The sequence below is a fragment of the Tympanuchus pallidicinctus genome, unplaced genomic scaffold (genome assembly GCF_026119805.1).
Source record: "Tympanuchus pallidicinctus isolate F22 unplaced genomic scaffold, pur_lepc_1.0 scaffold5, whole genome shotgun sequence".
NCBI lineage: Eukaryota > Metazoa > Chordata > Aves > Galliformes > Phasianidae > Tympanuchus > Tympanuchus pallidicinctus.
Window position 1 is genome coordinate 7,513,914 of NW_026294769.1, and position 18,042 is coordinate 7,531,955.

The 18,042-nt window shown below is 36.5% G+C and overlaps 1 protein-coding gene across 2 annotated transcripts in view; it reads right to left on the reverse strand.

Annotated features, from left to right (window-relative positions):
- Positions 1 to 18,042, reverse strand: part of MARCHF6 (membrane associated ring-CH-type finger 6) — a 42,110-nt gene that overhangs the window by 6,192 nt on the left and 17,876 nt on the right. For both annotated transcript variants that reach the window (XM_052703897.1, XM_052703896.1), the window contains exons 8-23: positions 17,865 to 17,926; positions 15,483 to 15,515; positions 14,554 to 14,605; positions 11,904 to 11,962; positions 11,206 to 11,286; positions 10,018 to 10,086; positions 9,832 to 9,906; positions 9,106 to 9,240; positions 8,003 to 8,122; positions 7,586 to 7,686; positions 6,782 to 6,919; positions 5,534 to 5,735; positions 4,314 to 4,383; positions 3,020 to 3,201; positions 1,863 to 1,997; positions 1,145 to 1,234 (exon numbers count right to left, since the gene is read on the reverse strand). In XM_052703897.1, the coding sequence (XP_052559857.1) occupies positions 1,145 to 1,234; positions 1,863 to 1,997; positions 3,020 to 3,201; positions 4,314 to 4,383; positions 5,534 to 5,735; positions 6,782 to 6,919; positions 7,586 to 7,686; positions 8,003 to 8,122; positions 9,106 to 9,240; positions 9,832 to 9,906; positions 10,018 to 10,086; positions 11,206 to 11,286; positions 11,904 to 11,962; positions 14,554 to 14,605; positions 15,483 to 15,515; positions 17,865 to 17,926 (1,604 nt within the window). The remainder of the gene's footprint in view (positions 1 to 1,144; positions 1,235 to 1,862; positions 1,998 to 3,019; positions 3,202 to 4,313; positions 4,384 to 5,533; positions 5,736 to 6,781; positions 6,920 to 7,585; positions 7,687 to 8,002; positions 8,123 to 9,105; positions 9,241 to 9,831; positions 9,907 to 10,017; positions 10,087 to 11,205; positions 11,287 to 11,903; positions 11,963 to 14,553; positions 14,606 to 15,482; positions 15,516 to 17,864; positions 17,927 to 18,042) is intronic.

The window sequence follows — 18,042 nt, forward strand, 5'->3', positions numbered from 1 at the left end:
CTTACGAGAGGCAAATGGTGTCCCCAACTTGAAGAAATCATGATGGTCATGATTATAAAAGGAAAGACTCTGCTAGCCTGCCCCATAAGGACTGCAGGAAATCATTTCAATACTTCCCTGGAGAACAACCTCAATCAGCTAGCACATATAGCTGTATGAGGGCCTCTGTCCCACAGCCTGGATGGGGTCATTTCTAAGGATGGCTCAGAAGTGCATGTGTATAAAGCAGGCCCAGGAAGAGAATTTGAAATGGAAGCTGCTATGGCATGCACTGAGTTACTCAAAGAACTAAGGCTACATTTCTCCTAGGCGACACCTAGGATGTTTAAGAACTGGGAGAACAAGCTAGATCTAACAAACCTTTTGCGCTGAGGTTAAGACACACCAATAGCCATTATTACACTCAGTGTGAGGCAGAAAAGTTACTTTCCAACAAAGAAGAGAGATACACTGTTGATATGATAAATATAGAACTTAAACATTGTAGTCAAGGAAAAATTACTTGTGCAAAAATCTCACTCAGAACAGCTCACTCAGACTTAGTAATGGAAGGGGAAAGGAAACATTATTTGATATATCTATTCATGTATGCATGAGGGAATCTCTACAGCTCTTAGAAGGGGGTTAGAAAGGACATCAAGAGATTGAGTTCAACCCCCCTGCTAAGGTAGGTACCCTACAGCAGGTTGCACAGGTTGCTGTCCAGATGGATCTTGAGCATCTCCATAGGAGATTCTACAACCTTAGTGGGCAACCTGTTTCAGTGCTCCTTCACCCTTACCATAAAGAAGATCTGTGTATTTCCTGTTCCTGAGTGGTGGGACACTGCATATGTCCACTATATGTACACACATGAATTCATGTGAAGAAAGAATGGTGTTTCTGGCTCTAACACATACTTCAGAAAATTTATACCCATAAGCAGCGTTTCCTTGATTTCAGATTTCTGAGGCTTATATTTCTTTTATTGCTAAGTGTATCTCAATGGATTAGGCCATACAGTCTAAAGAGATTCTACAAGACTACTTCAGTTTTATTCAATTACTGAAATTGCTAGAACAGTAATTCAATCTTCTGACTGTTTCCACAAAACATTCATCAACATGCACTCCACAGATCATTCACATAGACAATTTTCTCTCACCTGTTCAATGACTGTTTTCAGCCACCACTGAGGACCCATCAGAGTTATGGCAGCAATTATTTTGGCATGCAGAACTCCAAGAGCCCAGTCCTAATTTTGTAAAAGCATACAGTTAGCATTAACAACTTTTTTTAACAGCTTATGTCTGAAAGGTTTTACCAATCCATAACCAAACTTTTTTATTTACAAGGGAAGCTGTTTAAAAGAGCTGGCTTCTTCTGCAAATTCCTAAGGGACAGGGTACTTTCACACTTAAGTGACATCTATAAAATACTATACTCCCTGCATCTGGAAAAATCAGCTCAAGCACATAGTCTTTGTCTAAGTCAATTAAGCCCCTTTTGTGAAAAATGGAAATTATTTGCAATCTCCATAGCTCCTTGTTAATTTAAAAAGTCTCAAGTCTCCCTGTTTTTTTGAGGAAGCTCTGCCAAATGAAAATAACATCTTTCAGTATATTTAATCCAAACTTTTAAAAGATATGCATGGATTAGAAATTTGTAGAATCAATAACACAAATTCTTTCCAAACAGGTATGTGAAATATGCATCTACCACTTCAATGACATAGTTTACTTAAAACAACAGCTCTACAGTATACTTGTATAAAATAAAAACAATAAACTCAGGTAAACCTTAATACAGGAACTGAAATAACCCTTAATCCTAAGTGAAGAAATGGATCAATGGATCACTAGGAGAAGAAGGGAGCAACTGACCTGCCAAGGACAGAACAGAGGTGTTTGATCCAAAGGGACTCTCAAAGGCGCAACAATGACCAGCTCAAACAGAAGACCAAGCAAAAGTGGAACCACACCAGCTAGCAGTATTGCCACTATCAATGTCTTCATTATCTAAAAAAAAATAAACCAATTCATATGGTTGTTAGGAAACTTTTGGTTTTTTTTAAACTTCAAAATGTAACTTAAACTACACAGAGTTGGAGAAGAAACACTATAGATTTCTAATGCACATATATTATTACACATCCATAAAAATCATTACAACCACATCAACCGTTTTGTATACAAATTTTTAAGATCAGGTCTCATTCCTCAGGCTGTCCAGAAAAAGCCATGACTGCACTTATGTGTATCCATATAATTTTTAACCACAAACTCACATTTTGCTCTTATCAATAGGGAACACTATCCTATGGCATTTTATTACACATATTTTCTAACACAGGAGTGCAGATGGAGCAAACGCGTGCAACTGAATTCCTCCATGTGGAAAAATGGCACCCACTGACACTTGGTGAACGTGAATGAAGACCCAACAGCAAGCAAGTGAAGTGGTGGGTGCTGCACTTCAGCAGTGGAAACAGCAGGTTTCCTCCAATGGTGCAGATTTTTTATGGGTGCGGCATGGAGGCTCTTGCTCTTGGCTGGCAAAAATGCATGCTGGTGGTTCAACAGTGTTGAAAAATAGTGTTTTGTGCTGAGGATTTGCCCTATCAAACAGTGTTCTTGTTCTCTTTGCATCTGTTGTAGTTTCCATGGAAATATATAGGAGGCATTACTTTCAGAGTGACCTATGCATACCTGAGGACACATGGCATATGGGGTAATATAGTGCAACATCTATGTTTTTCTTTCATACTGTATAGTGAATACGTACATGTTTACATGTACATGTGTTTTCCTATATGTATGCAAACTCATTCCACTGACTGTTTAACATTGTGCTAAACTGCTTTCCAAAATTAGAGTTAGCCTATGCAATAGGAATGTAAACTCCACACGTTGCCTAAGTCAGAAAAAGGAAAATGCAGTACAAGTTACAGTGCAAAACCGGCAAATAAAAAAAATGAAAAAACAAGTTTTGTCTGCTAGCTTTTCTTGATACTTCAGTAAAAATATTTCTTAAGACTCACCATGAGAGACCATTCTTTGACCTTCTGAAAAATCACTCTACGACCCTGTGGCATCCAGGCTACCAGCACAGTCACCGCTCGGATAGTCAGCCAGCAGACATAAAGACCACAAGCAGCTGTATACAGTTCATGAATTTTGGCAGTCCCCGTCCAAAATGACATTAGCCATCGGCCAGCAAACACTGAAAACACAAACACTTTTAAATAAAGTAATATTTCTTGATATAGTAAGGAAAAATGCTAACAAATACTTCATTCATTGTTAATTCTCAGTGCTACAAAGTATCAAACAGCATTTTGGTACTATGCTCAAAAGGCACAGACGTGCAAGCCCTACAGAAATAGCAGGGTAGATGATGTCAAATACGTAAGTTTTTTTCTCTAAAATGTACTTGCACCAACAGTGCAATCTGAGCCACTGCATAATAAAACACTGCATGCAGCACTGCTAAATCCTAAATAGCCATCTTTAGTAATCTTTGAATACATTATTCAAAGGAATAACATATTAGTGCATAAGCTTGAACTTATGAGTGATGTATGGGTTATTTCACTGTCAAGCTCTTTGAACAAAATACTAAGACTTGTTCGTTACATTTCATTTTTTAAATAGAGTTTCAATTCATTAGTATTACAGTGGAATTATTTTACATAATACTATTCAAACCACTTCAAAACTCAGAACTCATACCTTGATAATACTGACATTAGGATCACTAATAAAAGTAGGCAAAAATGACACAGTACTATGGCAGCCAGATTTTGAAATTCAAACAAATTTACAAGTCCCCATTTGTTCTAAATTCTTTAAAACAAGTACAAAAAGATTTCATTTGGTTAAAAGAATTTATTCATACATATTTGAAGGTGGGACGTACATCAATATCAAGTCCTAGGGACCTGATATGATGAATATTTAAATAAGGAAGACAGCATAATAAGTTCTGGTAACAGCCCATACATATTTTCCTTCTCTAAAAGGCAAAACAAATGTAAGAGGATCAATTCAGTTCTTCTCTCAATTCTGCTACAAAGTGTTTCAAAACATAAATAATCCCCATACATCTAAACAAAGGAAATACTGATCACTTCTCAACTGAGCTTTTGTTTAGATACAACTATTACCTCAATCATACAAATTTTATTATAATTTTATGATGTACCTTTCAAAATGAGACATGATTTCTCCATGTTTTCTTCTTTTAACTTTAAGCTGTGATTTGAAAACATCTGCCATTATTGAGCATTATTCTCTGGGTTATTTCATGTTACAGTTTTACAAGAATAGACTTACCTGGTAAGGTAAGGCAGATAAGACTGGCGATCAATAATGTTATGCACATGAAAACAATCAAAAGAAATATCTGGAAGAGGAAAGAGAAATTGTTTATTTCTTTCTAAGCAGCTGAGCCAAAACTCCTCTGCTGTCTGCTGCTCAAATATCAACTCATGTTTCAGGGCTACGAGGCCTACCCCCACCATACATGCAGCACATGTACAGTATTATGTATTTCTTTTAAGAGCTTTTGTCAGTTGTATAAAGTTAAGTTGTATAAAGTTAAGATTTGAATTCAGCAAAACCAAAGTTCTTTGATATATGACATAAAAAAAAAAATAATCTTTTTTACACTGACTAGCACAATGACTTTCAATTAACCTTGAAAGGTTTCCAGCTCTCTATGTCGGATAAGCAAGACAGTGACTTTATATTACGTGGAAAAACTTGGTAACAAGTTCTTATAGGTGCCCTCAGATTATGTTAGCAGCAGATAACATCATATTTGGTGGCTCTGTGATCACGTTTACAGCCATTAAGCATCACGTGGTATGAAGTTCTGCTTCATCAAGATCACGCAAGGAACAAGCTTACTGTGGGAAAACTAACACCTTATCACAACAGACAGATTAAGTTAAATCTGTAACACTTTTTTCTCGATGAGACTCGTAGACAGCAAAGATCAGTCTCATCTCTAGATTGTGATCTTCAACACTGCCTAAAGGAAGGGAAGCCCTGTGATTCTGTAGCCTTTGTGAAGGGGGATGATTCAACAATACTCAAAATGCATGCCAAGAGACAGCCACATAACCTTCTGCACACAGAACATCTTTTAGGGCTAAGGATTCCAAATAACGTGAAGAAAACCAAAGAAGTTGACAACTGGAGTGCAGCTGTCACTCAGAAAAACTGCTCCGTTTGAGGAACGTATGGTGTGACTTGCCTGGGATCAATGCAACCTAAATAGTAACTACAGGAATGCTGGGGAGAAATTAGTCTATGTAGGAATAAGTAACACAGGAAGAAGCTGACAAAAATAAATGATTAAATACTAACGTGTGAAAATAAAATGAAAGTTTATTTTTAAAATATATAAAAGCACAGAATACAAAACGTGACTCACCATTTGACTTCCCATAATGTGTAGGCAGAATCTTGCAGAACAAAATCCAAGCCCCCTCCACAGTTAATTTTAAAATGCCTTTCCCTTTTCTCTTTATACATTAGATATAGCTTACCCTGAGTGGGAATTTTAAAGGCCTCCTATAAGGCTGGAAACCCACAGGTCCTCCTTGTTGAAGTATGGCTTGATGGGCTGCATGAAGACCTTCTCCCACAACTGGAATGGCGTTGTTATTGCGAGCATGATGATTGTTAGGCTGCTGGTTTGCATTGTTCTCATTCTCTTCCTGGTCACCAAGTAGGTAAGAATGGAGGTCTCTGTAACAGTCAAATTTTTGTTTTTGTTCTGTTTGATATGAATGAGATTTTAAGTCGTTCAAAGCCTGCTCACAACTTCCTAAGAACATCAATCCCAGAATCACTCAGTCTATCTGAGAAGCATGCCTTTCATATTCCTTGTATACTTCAATATCAAATAAATCTTGAACGTTAATTATTCTCAGCTGCAGCAGAATTTTCATTGGAAAAGGTGCATGTAGATAGTCTAATGCCAGATGATGAAAGCATTTTCACAGTACTGCTTGCTATTTTAAGGAAAGCTGAGGAAAATAGTTTAATCTTTGCTCACCTAAAACTGCTCAGAAATATTCTACAGTTGTTCTTAGCAACTGCAACAACGGAAAGAGCAAAGCAATTTCTGTCATCATCTGAACTTCTTCCACCGTGTTCAAATGCTACCAAAACATGGACAATTCCAAAAATAACTCTTGAAAATGCAAACTAAGGATGAGATGGTAAGGTCCTCATGAGAAGTTGACAACATATTTCAGATTGCAACGAAAGAAAAGGTCTCTCATTCACAGAGTCTCAGACAAAGCTTAGCCAGTAATAACTCCTAATCCTAATAACACTCTATTTATATGATCCAAGATGAACACGACATAGTGGGATAATGTCGATCCACTCTGAAGATGAATTAAGAAATTAACAGAAATAAAATCAACCTTATTTTCTGATGAATGAGACAAGAAATGCTCTTTTGACACCTCATTTTTGCATTTAATAGAAATCTAACAACTTGTTAAATCAGACTTCTGTAAAAGTTTTCTTAAGCAAACTCTGTAATAGCATACGAAAGGCAGTACTTGTCAAAGACTAATATAATTTCATAGAAAGAGGTAACACCCATAGGAAATCACTATAGTAGTTTCTTCAAAAATTATTTATTAAAAAAAAAAAAACAACAACACAGAAAGAACTGTTCAAGCTACTTGCTGGAATAACTCTCCTGAAAGCATATTGCCTTTATTAAGAGGCTAAACTACAAGCGTTGTGTCCAGCTGATTTTGGCTTTCTGTACTTACAGCAAGTATCCAGCAGTAACAGTCCATGCTCGTACGAGACCTTTCAACCACTGTCTTGTATGCCCTTGTTCTAGCAAAGCTGGAAGCACCACCTGCAGCAAGAGGAGCTCTAGGGAAAGCTCACTTACTGCAGCATCACTAGAAACGGGAAGAGCAGAAAGTCAAACATAAGGAGCATTCTGTTAGTAAACTCTTACACTGAATCATACTGACAAAACCAATAAAAGCTATACTGGATATCAACAGAACAAAAATGAACATTTTTCCTTGCATACTATTCTAAGCACTTTAGGCATTTAAGTTCACAAGAAATTTTAGAAGAAATATTAAGAAATGGGTTATTCCACCATCCAATTTGCTCTTTCATATGCTTTAATCATTGCTGATTCAACTTTTATTTAGTAACAGAAAAATACCCTTACTATTAAAAAATGCATCTACAGACCATTTTTATTTAATGAGTAACCAGGAAAAATAAACAGAGTAGCTCTCCTGTCATAAGGCTGAAGAGAAAACTGTTTTGAAGGCATACAGAAAGCAAACTGTTATCATTATGGAACTTCTACAAAATGCCTTCTATTTTTCTTATCAGATCCTCATTTGACAAACTCAATGATGCACCTAGATATTTCATCATTTTGAGAACAGGCAATAAAGTTTGATTCAATTGGAACAAAGCAAACAAAGAAACCCCAACAAAATAACAAAAATAACACACCAAACAATGCCATTTTAATGCTCAAAGAGCACTTTTTTCTAGCTACTGAGAGACTGAGAAAAATCTTACTGAAATGAAATGCTTACCTGTAGAGCATAACATTATATGGAAGAAAGTTAGGCAGTAGATACTTAATGATGCGTATAGGAAGCCAGAGCATGAGCAGTACAATTGATCCAAAGACAATCTACAGAAAAGAAAGCAACCATGTTAGTCTGAATAGCAGAATCAACCAACCCTACTCTCCCATCCATCTTTCCAACATGTTTTTTGTGTATGATGGGTTAGCTCTGGCCAAGTGACAATCATCCATTCACCCAACCTCTTATTCATTCCCTTCTCCAGTTGAGTTTTCATTATTTCAAAGAAACAGATTCTGTTGGCAACCAGGTACAGCATGTGATCACCTTCACGGTGAAAACAGTTCTCCATAAATATTTAAATTATATAGTTTTGCATAAATTTTCTTTCAAAGTAAAGAAATACATGACAAAAGCTCTTACCACTGACAATATAAACCTCCTGAGATGTCTATAAATGGGCAAATGAATCATTTCCTGCACAGGATTAAAGTCCGGATCATTCAAATTCCTGAGAAACCATAGGACACCAGGTCTCAATACCTAAAGTGGAAAACAGGAAACAAACATGAAGTTGTGAATTCCATGTTCTACATTTTGCATAACATTCCTGCATTAAAAAAAAACGTTTAAACATAACAGTGGCATAAAATATAACAACATTGAACAGGGAAAGAATAAGAAAGTATTTTCATAGAGCATAAAGAAGCAATTAACAATTACAAGCTTAGCTTTCAATTATTAATTTGAAGGCAGCACCCACAAAAAAAGATTATTATTCAATTGAAACATTACAGTATGATTGCTGCTCCAAAAGCAATACCTCCTATTTTATTACACTGGCCCAAAACATCAGAGGTGGACATTGCTGGTATGGCAGTAGAGGTTGAACCCTCCTGCCAATATTCCATTCTGTTGCTCTGCGACAGATGGCAGCAGAGGAGCAGTCTGACAGAATGGTGGCGCCTGACATGGCAGTGCAGATGAAGCAAAGGAGTTTCACTGCATTTCTCCACGTGGAGAAAACGGCACCCACTGATACTCAATGACACTTGGTGAACATAAATGGAGACCAAACAGTGGATGTGAGCACGGTGAGGCAGTGGGTGCTGTGTTTCAGCAGTGGCAACAGTGGAGTTTCCTCCACTGGTGCAGATTTTTATTGGTGTGGCATGCAGGCTATTGTTCATGGCTGGCAAAAATGCATGCTAATGGTGGTGACTGATGAAAAATGGTGTTTTGTAGCTGACAATTTGCTCTATCAAACAGTGCTGTCCTCTTCACATCTATTGTAGTTTCCATGGAAATAAACAGGAGCCATTAGTTTCTGAGCAACTTCTGTAAAATATTACCCTACATCATCATTTTCCACTAAAGTCCGTACCAGCATGGCCCTTTCCAAATAGCACTGAGATCCAATCTACACACAAAACACAGAGGAAACAACACCCAGTTGCCAAAGATATAATACATCAACACACAAGCTTCAACTACATAGCAGACCAATCTTGCCCTTGTCAACTTACCTCTCTCAGTAAAAGAATGAAGGATGCAAAATAAAAGACGTAAACCATCCCAACTAACCAGTGCAGGAACATTGTGGTACCTGGGGCAGACTGAAAGCTTAATTCTCTATCTTTTAAAGTGGCATCAAACATTTCCTAAAAGTAATTAAAAAAAAAAACAATGATGAACTTTCACAGTTACTCATTTTGTTTATCTTGCATATACAATACTTCACATTTAAACGTTTGTCTCACATTAATCTATAATTACAGCATTTAAACAAAAAAACCCCAACAGTTATTAAAATTTACATTAAGAACAGCAATTAGAAATCAATTTCTGATCAACAACAGAGAGAATTCCATCTTTTACATACATTAAAGAAGTTATAAAGCAGGGTGGCATTGTGATGCAAGCAAACAATTTCTTTATAGCACTAGTGGAGCTATAAATTTAACTTTCTCCACTTAAAACTAATCGCTTTTTCCCAGAACAAACCATGAAGAAATTTATTCAGTACACCAGTCTGCCATAAGCTTGTTATCACAGCAGTCTTGTACTAAGTTACATAAAGGAAAATAAAATTAGCATCAGGTGGCATCCACTCCAATCCCTTCACTTCAGAAATACTGTGTTTATAAAAACAGGAGCGTGCTATCCAACTCTGATCACAATTCTCATCAAGACATTTTTGTTTGACTACAAACACCATTGAAAAAGTTTTTATCCCGTATTTTCATACCTACCAAAGAGCATATATCCAACCACCAGCCACAGATGAGAGGAAACACACCAATTTCTACAACAACTAATAAGGAAACCTTCAGGAGAAAAAGAAAAAGAACATCTCAGCAGGTTAACAGAAATGGCTAAGAAAAGTATCATGCAAATTTTGATAGAGAATTGTTTTGCTATAGAAAAGATGGGATTACCTTGACGACGATATAGCAAACACCTAACAAACGACGTGATCGCTGGAACTTAACAAGCGCTGCCAAACCCTGAATAGTTCTGTCAAGAAAATAATACTGAAAAATACTTTTTGTAATCAATCCAGCATTTCATAGTTTAATACTGAACACTGTTATGTGCCTTATCTACAGGAAGTTTTCATAAAAGACAAAAATTAAAAAACAAGTCTTTACCAGGGCTCTCTATTTCAAAATCGGTTGTGGATCTGGGAGACAAACGTGCCAGGTAACCTCCAAAAATGTAAATCTAAAATAGGGATAATAAACTACCTTGAAGCATTCAACCAGAATTTCTCTCCAGAGAAACTACTGCCTTTGAAAAGCACATGCTATGAACAGCACTGTCAGGCCAATTTCAACATTTTCTTTTAGGAGGCAAAACAGAGACATGCCATCAACCGTATTACCACACTTGCACTGCATTGCACACTGGCACAACATGGCCTGAACATTTGTGTACGTACACTTGAAGAGGAAACTGCTAACAAATATTCATTCTTTAAACTGAAGTTGAGGCAACTCCTTTAAAAAGAAGCTGCTAGGGTGTGAACTAATTGCCCGTGATCTTCTACCTTTCAAAAATCCACTGTTACTTTTCTCTGTAATAAAGGCTAACATCTGAAAGCAATGCTTGCAGCAAAGCCTCTGTATTTCAGAAAGAGAAACGAGAAATCAGTCTGTACACTAAAGATCTGACAGGAGCAGAGATTTGAATAAACTTCTTATTGTGTCCTTGGTCTGTTCACAGTCCCATTCTCAAAATCCTGCAACTATGTACTCTGCAGTTACATCTAAGAATGGTGAGGAGGAAATAAATAAATAAACAAATAATCAGAGGATCTTTACTTGTCATCTCGGGTAGATCTTCAAAAGTTATCTACAGGCACTCAAACATGCCTGTACAATCTCCTAATATCCTACAAATTTGTCCTACTAAATGTGTGTAAGAGATCTGAAGCATGCAGTCCCACTGACAATTTTAAAAGGTCCAAGAAAACTAAGGAAAAATTTCCTTCTAATTTCACTGAAAGCACAAAGGAAAACAGTAAATCAGGTACACCTGCAACACTTCTGTGCATCTCCAAAGTATTTCCAGAAAGACAACCCACATGTAAGACCTGAACCAGGTAACTAATGACAAAAGGATACATGACAAACTATTAGAGTCACTGCCAGCAGAACATATCCAACTATAGTTGTAATCAGACCTTCAAAGTGAGATGCTTGAACCTAGGGGGAAAAAAAAAAACAATGGGGGAAGATTAATCAATCTCTTAAAAGGCTACGCCATCATTCCATGTAATTAACATAGAGTCAAAATCTCAACTCTTCAAGAAGAATGACAATTTTATTAAGGTTCTTCACATTAAAGTGTGGCTGGGCACTGGAACAGGCTCCCCCAGGGCAGTGGACGTGGCACCAAATCTGCTGAACTTCAAGAATTTGGACAACCCTCTAGGCACAGGGTATGGCTGGTCCTCTGTGGAGCCTGGAGTTGGACTCAATGATCCTCATGAGTCCAACACACAGGTCCTGTCCAACTTCCATCATTTACCTCTATACATGAAAGAAGAAACCTTACCTTACACAACTCCCTTGCCTTCAATACCAGATATGAAAACTACCCAATACACAAAGAATGCATGAGGAACAAGGTGCTTTTAAGAAACACACATACAAAAAAACACCATACATGCATTTTCTGTAAAAGGAAGAAAGCACACTTGAAAACGACTCTTCAGGTCGCTTTTCTAATCACAAACAGAAGTGGAAAAGTACTACAAAAATATTGTGATTACATAAATAGTGGCAGTTTTTACATTTTGAAAGTACTAAACAGTACTTACATATTCCTCAAAGCCCAGGCCAACAATGGAGAAGTGACCAATGTGGTATGGACAAAATGCTGTGTAAGTTAAGCAGAAAGAAAAAAAAAAAAAAAGCCATGAAAACTGCTTATCAGAATCTTATTTGCAGGATATGTTATACAACATGGTAATCATTCTATTTCTCATCAATTCTGAGAAAACAAACAACTCTGTACAAAGGTTTGCCTTGTAATTCCACTATCCTAAAAATGCTGAAAGTTGGATTAGAACTCCCATTGAAGGACTACAAATATAAAACTGCACATACCAGATTGGACTTTTCCTTTTTAGCTCATGTAGCTGTGGGGAAATTAATCAAATTTCCAGTCTTATGTACAAGACTGATACTGATCTCATACACATACTGCTGAAGGAGCCTGTTACTTTACTAATGATTTAGTTTGCTCTAACTTTCATGATGATGAAAAATGAAAGACCTAAATATGAGGGGAAGAGACAACACTCCAATTGAAGCATAGGAAGAAACTGAGAAGGCTTTTACCTCCACCCTCAACTACTGTATTAAGAACTGTCACAATTCTTGATAACTTTCCCTCATTCTGAGGTCACAGAAGGAATGTACTGAAAAAACACAGTACTTCCCCTGCTTCTGGACACCTGTGTATTTTCAATTTTATCAGCCAGTCACTTCAGCTCATTCTGTGGTTTCTCTAAGCTACAAAAGACTAAGGAGTTCAAGCTCTCTATCCTAAAACACTAGAGGGAGGCAATAAGAAAGTAAAAGAGAAGCAGTAACTGCTGTCTTTCATTTTTCCTTTATTATTCCTATATCATAACAATCCTCTCTGGGGACTACTGTGGTCTAAATATACCCTCAAAAAGCCTGATAATCTTCTCTCTCCTCCTCATTTTCATATAACCAAAGTGTAAAAACAAAACCAAAACAAAACCTGAAAGATTCATTAAGCTGTGCTATCTTAACCAACGATTAGAAAGTCTTAATCCAAATCCTCTTCAAAGAGCTTAGCAGGTACTGTGAAGGATGAGAGGCGCTGAGTTCTTCATGCCCAGCGAGAACAAGTAGCAGTCAGATGAAAAATCCACAGTAATTACAGACAGCACACTCAAGATTTAACAGCTACACTGCTGTATCTTGAGTGTTTTATGAGATGACCGTGCACAGTCTACCTTTCCTTTTTAATAACTTCAAGAATTTCTAATAGATTCCTTTCAATGTAAACGTTATAAACTTCCTCCTTGAGTCTTATAACAAGCTACAGAACATATGAATTAAGTCAATGTAAATAACCTGTTGGAAAGAACATCACAGAAGAACTTTTGGACCAGTAATTAAGGTTCCAAATTCTTTCCCTCTGTTTTATCTACTGTTGAAGTACTTCCTGGGACATTTGAACTCACCAGGGCTGAGATAACTAATAGAGATTTGGCAATTGTAAGTTAAGCAGTATTACTCAGCAGGAAAGATACTAAAAATAGGCTTGATATACAAATTAAATTTCCATATCTCCTGCTCGCTTACTCTAGCAAGTCATTCCTTTTTTTATTGTTACTTTCCCACCTGGAAAACTCAATCAAGAACTATTGTAAAAAAATCATAAAGATTGTAATCTATTTGATCTGTAAAAATTGTAATTGTAATCTATATTGTAAAACAACATCTATACACTAATAATTACCTTATTAATTACGCATAGTACTTAGTTATTATTAAATTTAAACTGATGTCCCCTTCTATTGTCAGAGCAGAGAGGAAAATGCAAGTACAGGCTAAACTTGAAGCAGTAAGTATAAAAAATAAAAATTCCAGGACCTCTTAAGGGGGAGCTCACTGCTACCTAAAAGAAGCAAGGCACTTGAATCTTCTCTTTTAGGCTTCATATGATTTTAAACTACATGCCTGCACTTTGGGTTTTTTTTTAGTCACGACTGACAAGTTTATGCCAGAGATTTTCCCAGCTCTAACTACACAGGCAATCAGAACATAGAAATATTCCTATCTGGAGCTCAAAGAATGTTGCAAGAATTTAAAGTTGCAGTTCAGTTTCCTTATCTCTAAAATGGCGCATGGAAAATAATGTAAAATGCACCAAGGACCGGAATTTACCATTTTCAAAACACAAGTCAGACTAATTCAGCAGCGTGAAGTAAGGAAAATTGTTCAGTAGTTGTTTTGTACAGAGAATGGAAGGACTTCTGACAGCTTTACACACTCAGCTACATTCTCGTTTCCATTCCACTCTCTCCTGATTTTGATCTCCAACACTGAATTCTTGATGGAGGAAGCAATTGACTGTACCTAAGCAGAACTATAAGAGTACCCAGACTCATTTCTGCAAGTGCTGCAATTGCTCACAAATAAAACTCAAAAAGTTCCCTCCTTCAGCAGTATTCCAAAAATACTATTTCCTAAGGGCTGACTGACATCATTAAGCTTTTGCTAGATTTCCTATTTTTAAAATTATTCACTTAAAGGAATGAAACTGACAAAGCTAGAAGCACTGAAGTTTTATTATTCATATTCCTAGTTCATTTGTGGTTCCCTTTTTAAAAGTCCCAACACATACTTTGAGCCAACAGCCTTAAAATTTAGCTGCATTATCATTTTACAAAGAATTATTTTTTTACTCTGAGAGCAAATGACACTTACCAAACACAAGTATGAACAATGTATTTAAAGATACCACCCAAAAGACATGTTCCTGCAAGGAGAACGGGGGGAAGAAGGGAAGAAGACAAGAGAACAGTACATGAATGTCACTAAATATGAGACACAACATTGAAATATAAAACCTTATGCTTTGAACATGAGACATTTATTCACTACACTATCTAATAAATACATTCATATTTAAGAAATCTGTTTCTTTCAGACCGGAGATAAAGCAGAAATGATACTGCTCAAAAACAGCATGACAGAACTTTCCCTTTAAATATAAAGGGCTTCCATTTTTAAAATAGGAGATCTGGCAGTTGATAAATGTAGCTAAGATGGGTCAAAGTTTTGTTGCCGCTGACTCTTCACTGTCCCTCTCCTCACCCTCAAGCCAAAGCATCCCCAACAATTAGAGAGGATGGGCAGCGGGGAGAATCTTTCAAATAAACACTAACAAAGCCCACTGCACGACATGCATTACACAGAGCAATTTTTCAGGGGAGATAATTACCATGAGTCTCTTCACAGAAAAGCCCAAAAAAGCCAACTTTTAAGGAGGTCATTGCTAAATTTTCTTAAACCAGAGAAACTTTGGAATTAATTTAAAAGATAAGCCCTGCAATAGGCAGACTGACTCTTGTTAAGATCTTAAAAAAGACTTCCTATTGATACCAATAAAAATAACAGATAGCAAAAGAACTCAAAGCCAAGAAACACCGCTGATGCCACACAGAGCACCCTACTCTGTGGAACTCCGAATAAAATGGTTTCCTTGGTCATTATATTGTATGAAAATCTATATAATTTATATCTATAAATGTACATCAAATGAAATTACAGACTTCAAACAGAACTAATACAAGGCCAGTTTTCTCAAAGACAAGTCTGTTATGTGAGTTTCTGAAATGCAGGATTGTACTTACTAAAAAAACCAGAGATCCATCAAGCCCAAGCATCTGCAGATATAAGAAAATTGGTTTTATTCACTCAGAGAAATACAAGTAATATATTTATTCAGACAAATTCTTGATAATAATGGTAGTAACTAAGTTCTCATTCAATACTGTGTATAACTGCAGTTGATGAAAAGCAGTGACATACATGTAGAATTATCTTAATAAAAACGTATTGATAATGTAATGGCTTAATTTATAGGCTACTTCTTACCAACACTATGAAGAATTTAATCAATGAAGATTTTATGTTTATGAGAGATTTTAGCGTTTGAACTACTGTTTAAAACTGTTTGAACAACACAGCATTAAAAAAAATAGATGCAAATTTTGTCTTCCTAATTGCAAGGTATTACTTTATGTTTCACTTAAAGAATTGCAAGAATATCATCCTACCCTCGGGGCATAAAAGCAATTAGTAACTAGATAATGCTGCTATATTCTGTGCTACTAAGTTTAGAACAAAACTGGTTTACAGGAAACAAATCCTCCATCACTCCTTACAGCTGCTACAGGAAGCATCCACAGATCTGCCAAAAATACAATACCTATTCCAAAACCTTCCTTGTCTCCACACTTCAAGGATTGTCTGCTGTTTTAGTCCTGACTCATAATACTGCTGCTGAAAAATGGCAGTTTTGATATTAATTTGTTCAGGGTGTTGTGCTAAGTTTCAAGATATTAAAACTGAACATATTTTACAAAGTAAACCAAGATGCAAATGTATTTTTGAAAACTTAGAAGGTTTGAAGATTATTTGCACAAGATAAAACAGCAGGAAAACCTACCCTGCTAAACAGTAACGACAGTATTGCCTATACCAGCTCATAGGCTCAGAAAATATTGTAAGAGTTTGCTAAAATTGATTTCTACATTCATAGAGAGCCATCCAGAGTTATTTTTCACTAGTTCAACAATATGTCCTAGAACATAAAATAAAAAGACTCCCCTCTTGGCATATACAATATAAGAGTAGAGAAATCTGAGTGTACCTATATTCTTTTTCATCAAATAGATTTTGGTTTTTTTTTTTTTCAAAGCTAAGAACTTTCCATTAGCTACATAAAAAGATCATGACCTGTCTCTGTCTTGTTTTTGTCTGGAGTAGTTAATTTTCTTTGTAGAGGTTCATATTTTGCTGTGCTTTGGATTTTTTTATTTTTTTTTAAATGAAAATTGTGATAACAAACCGATGTTCTCAATTGTTGCTGAGCCGTGCTTGGACAGAGCCAAAGACTTTTCTGCTTCTCATACTGCCATGCCAGCAAGGAAGCTGGGCATGCACAAGAAACTGGGAGAGGACACAGCCAGAACAGCTGACCCCAAGTGACTAAAGGGAAATCCCATATCCGATGGCACCGTGCTCAGCAGTAAAGGCTGGAGCAAAAAAGGTTGAAGGAGGGAGAACACCGAGAGTGATGGCATTTATCTTCCCACTAAAGCATTACAAGTAGTGAGCCATGCTTCCCTCAAAGTGGCTGAACACCTGCTTATCAATGGGAAATAGCAAATTAATTCCTTGTCATGCCTTGCTTGTGTGTTTGGAGCTTTTACTTTTACCTAGTGAACTGTCCTTATCTCAAACTATGAGTTCTTGCACTTTTACATTTTCAATTCTCTCATCTCAACAGAAGAGAGTGAGGAAGCAGCTGCGTGGTGCTGAACTGCCTCTTGAGTTTAAATTACAACAATCCCTTTAATGAAAAGAGGATTTCTAGACTTTTTTCAAGGCAACAACTGTCTCATAACCTAGAAACAGAATAGTCAGATTTACAGCTGCCTGCTTTGGACACTAGTGGTGATGGTAAACAAAATAATCATAGCATACATCACATGTCTAATTACGGAAGCTGTGACCCATGAACAAAACAAAAACAACATTACATTAACTCGCTCCATTTTTTATTAAATGCATTCATCTTTTACAAATATGTAAATGAAGTATGTAATAAAAACTTCCGTTTTCCTCTTTTCTTTAGTTTGATTGGTACTTCCAGGATTACAAAAGTGAAGTACTCAACTATATACCACCTATATGCTGTTAACATGGTGTAGCATCCTCAATATAAGCTGCAATTCATTTCTAAAACTGACCAATCAGCTGAAGATTATGAAAGGTCTCTGCACTGCAAATCAAAGAAATAACTTTCTGATGCTTAAGGAGTAGTAATAATAATAATATCTTGTCTTTAACCCACTGACTTAATTCTAGGTCAGTAAAGCCTCTTACTGAAGTTTTCACACTGAACAACAGTACTCAAATATATCCCAGATAGATTTTGTTGCAGCAATACTGCATATCATTAAGTACAAACCAGAGAGAAATAACTCAAGAAAATTATTCCTACTTACTCGCTCCCAAGTAAGCTCTTCTGCTGCTCGATCCCATTCCAAAGCATTCCAGTTCATGTCATCTGAGGAGACAAAGGCCATTCTTACAGCTGCCGGATTCACCCAAAAACAGATGTAACTACTCCACACACTGTCTTCAACGAATAAAACAGCTAAGGTGCATAACATTCAACTCATC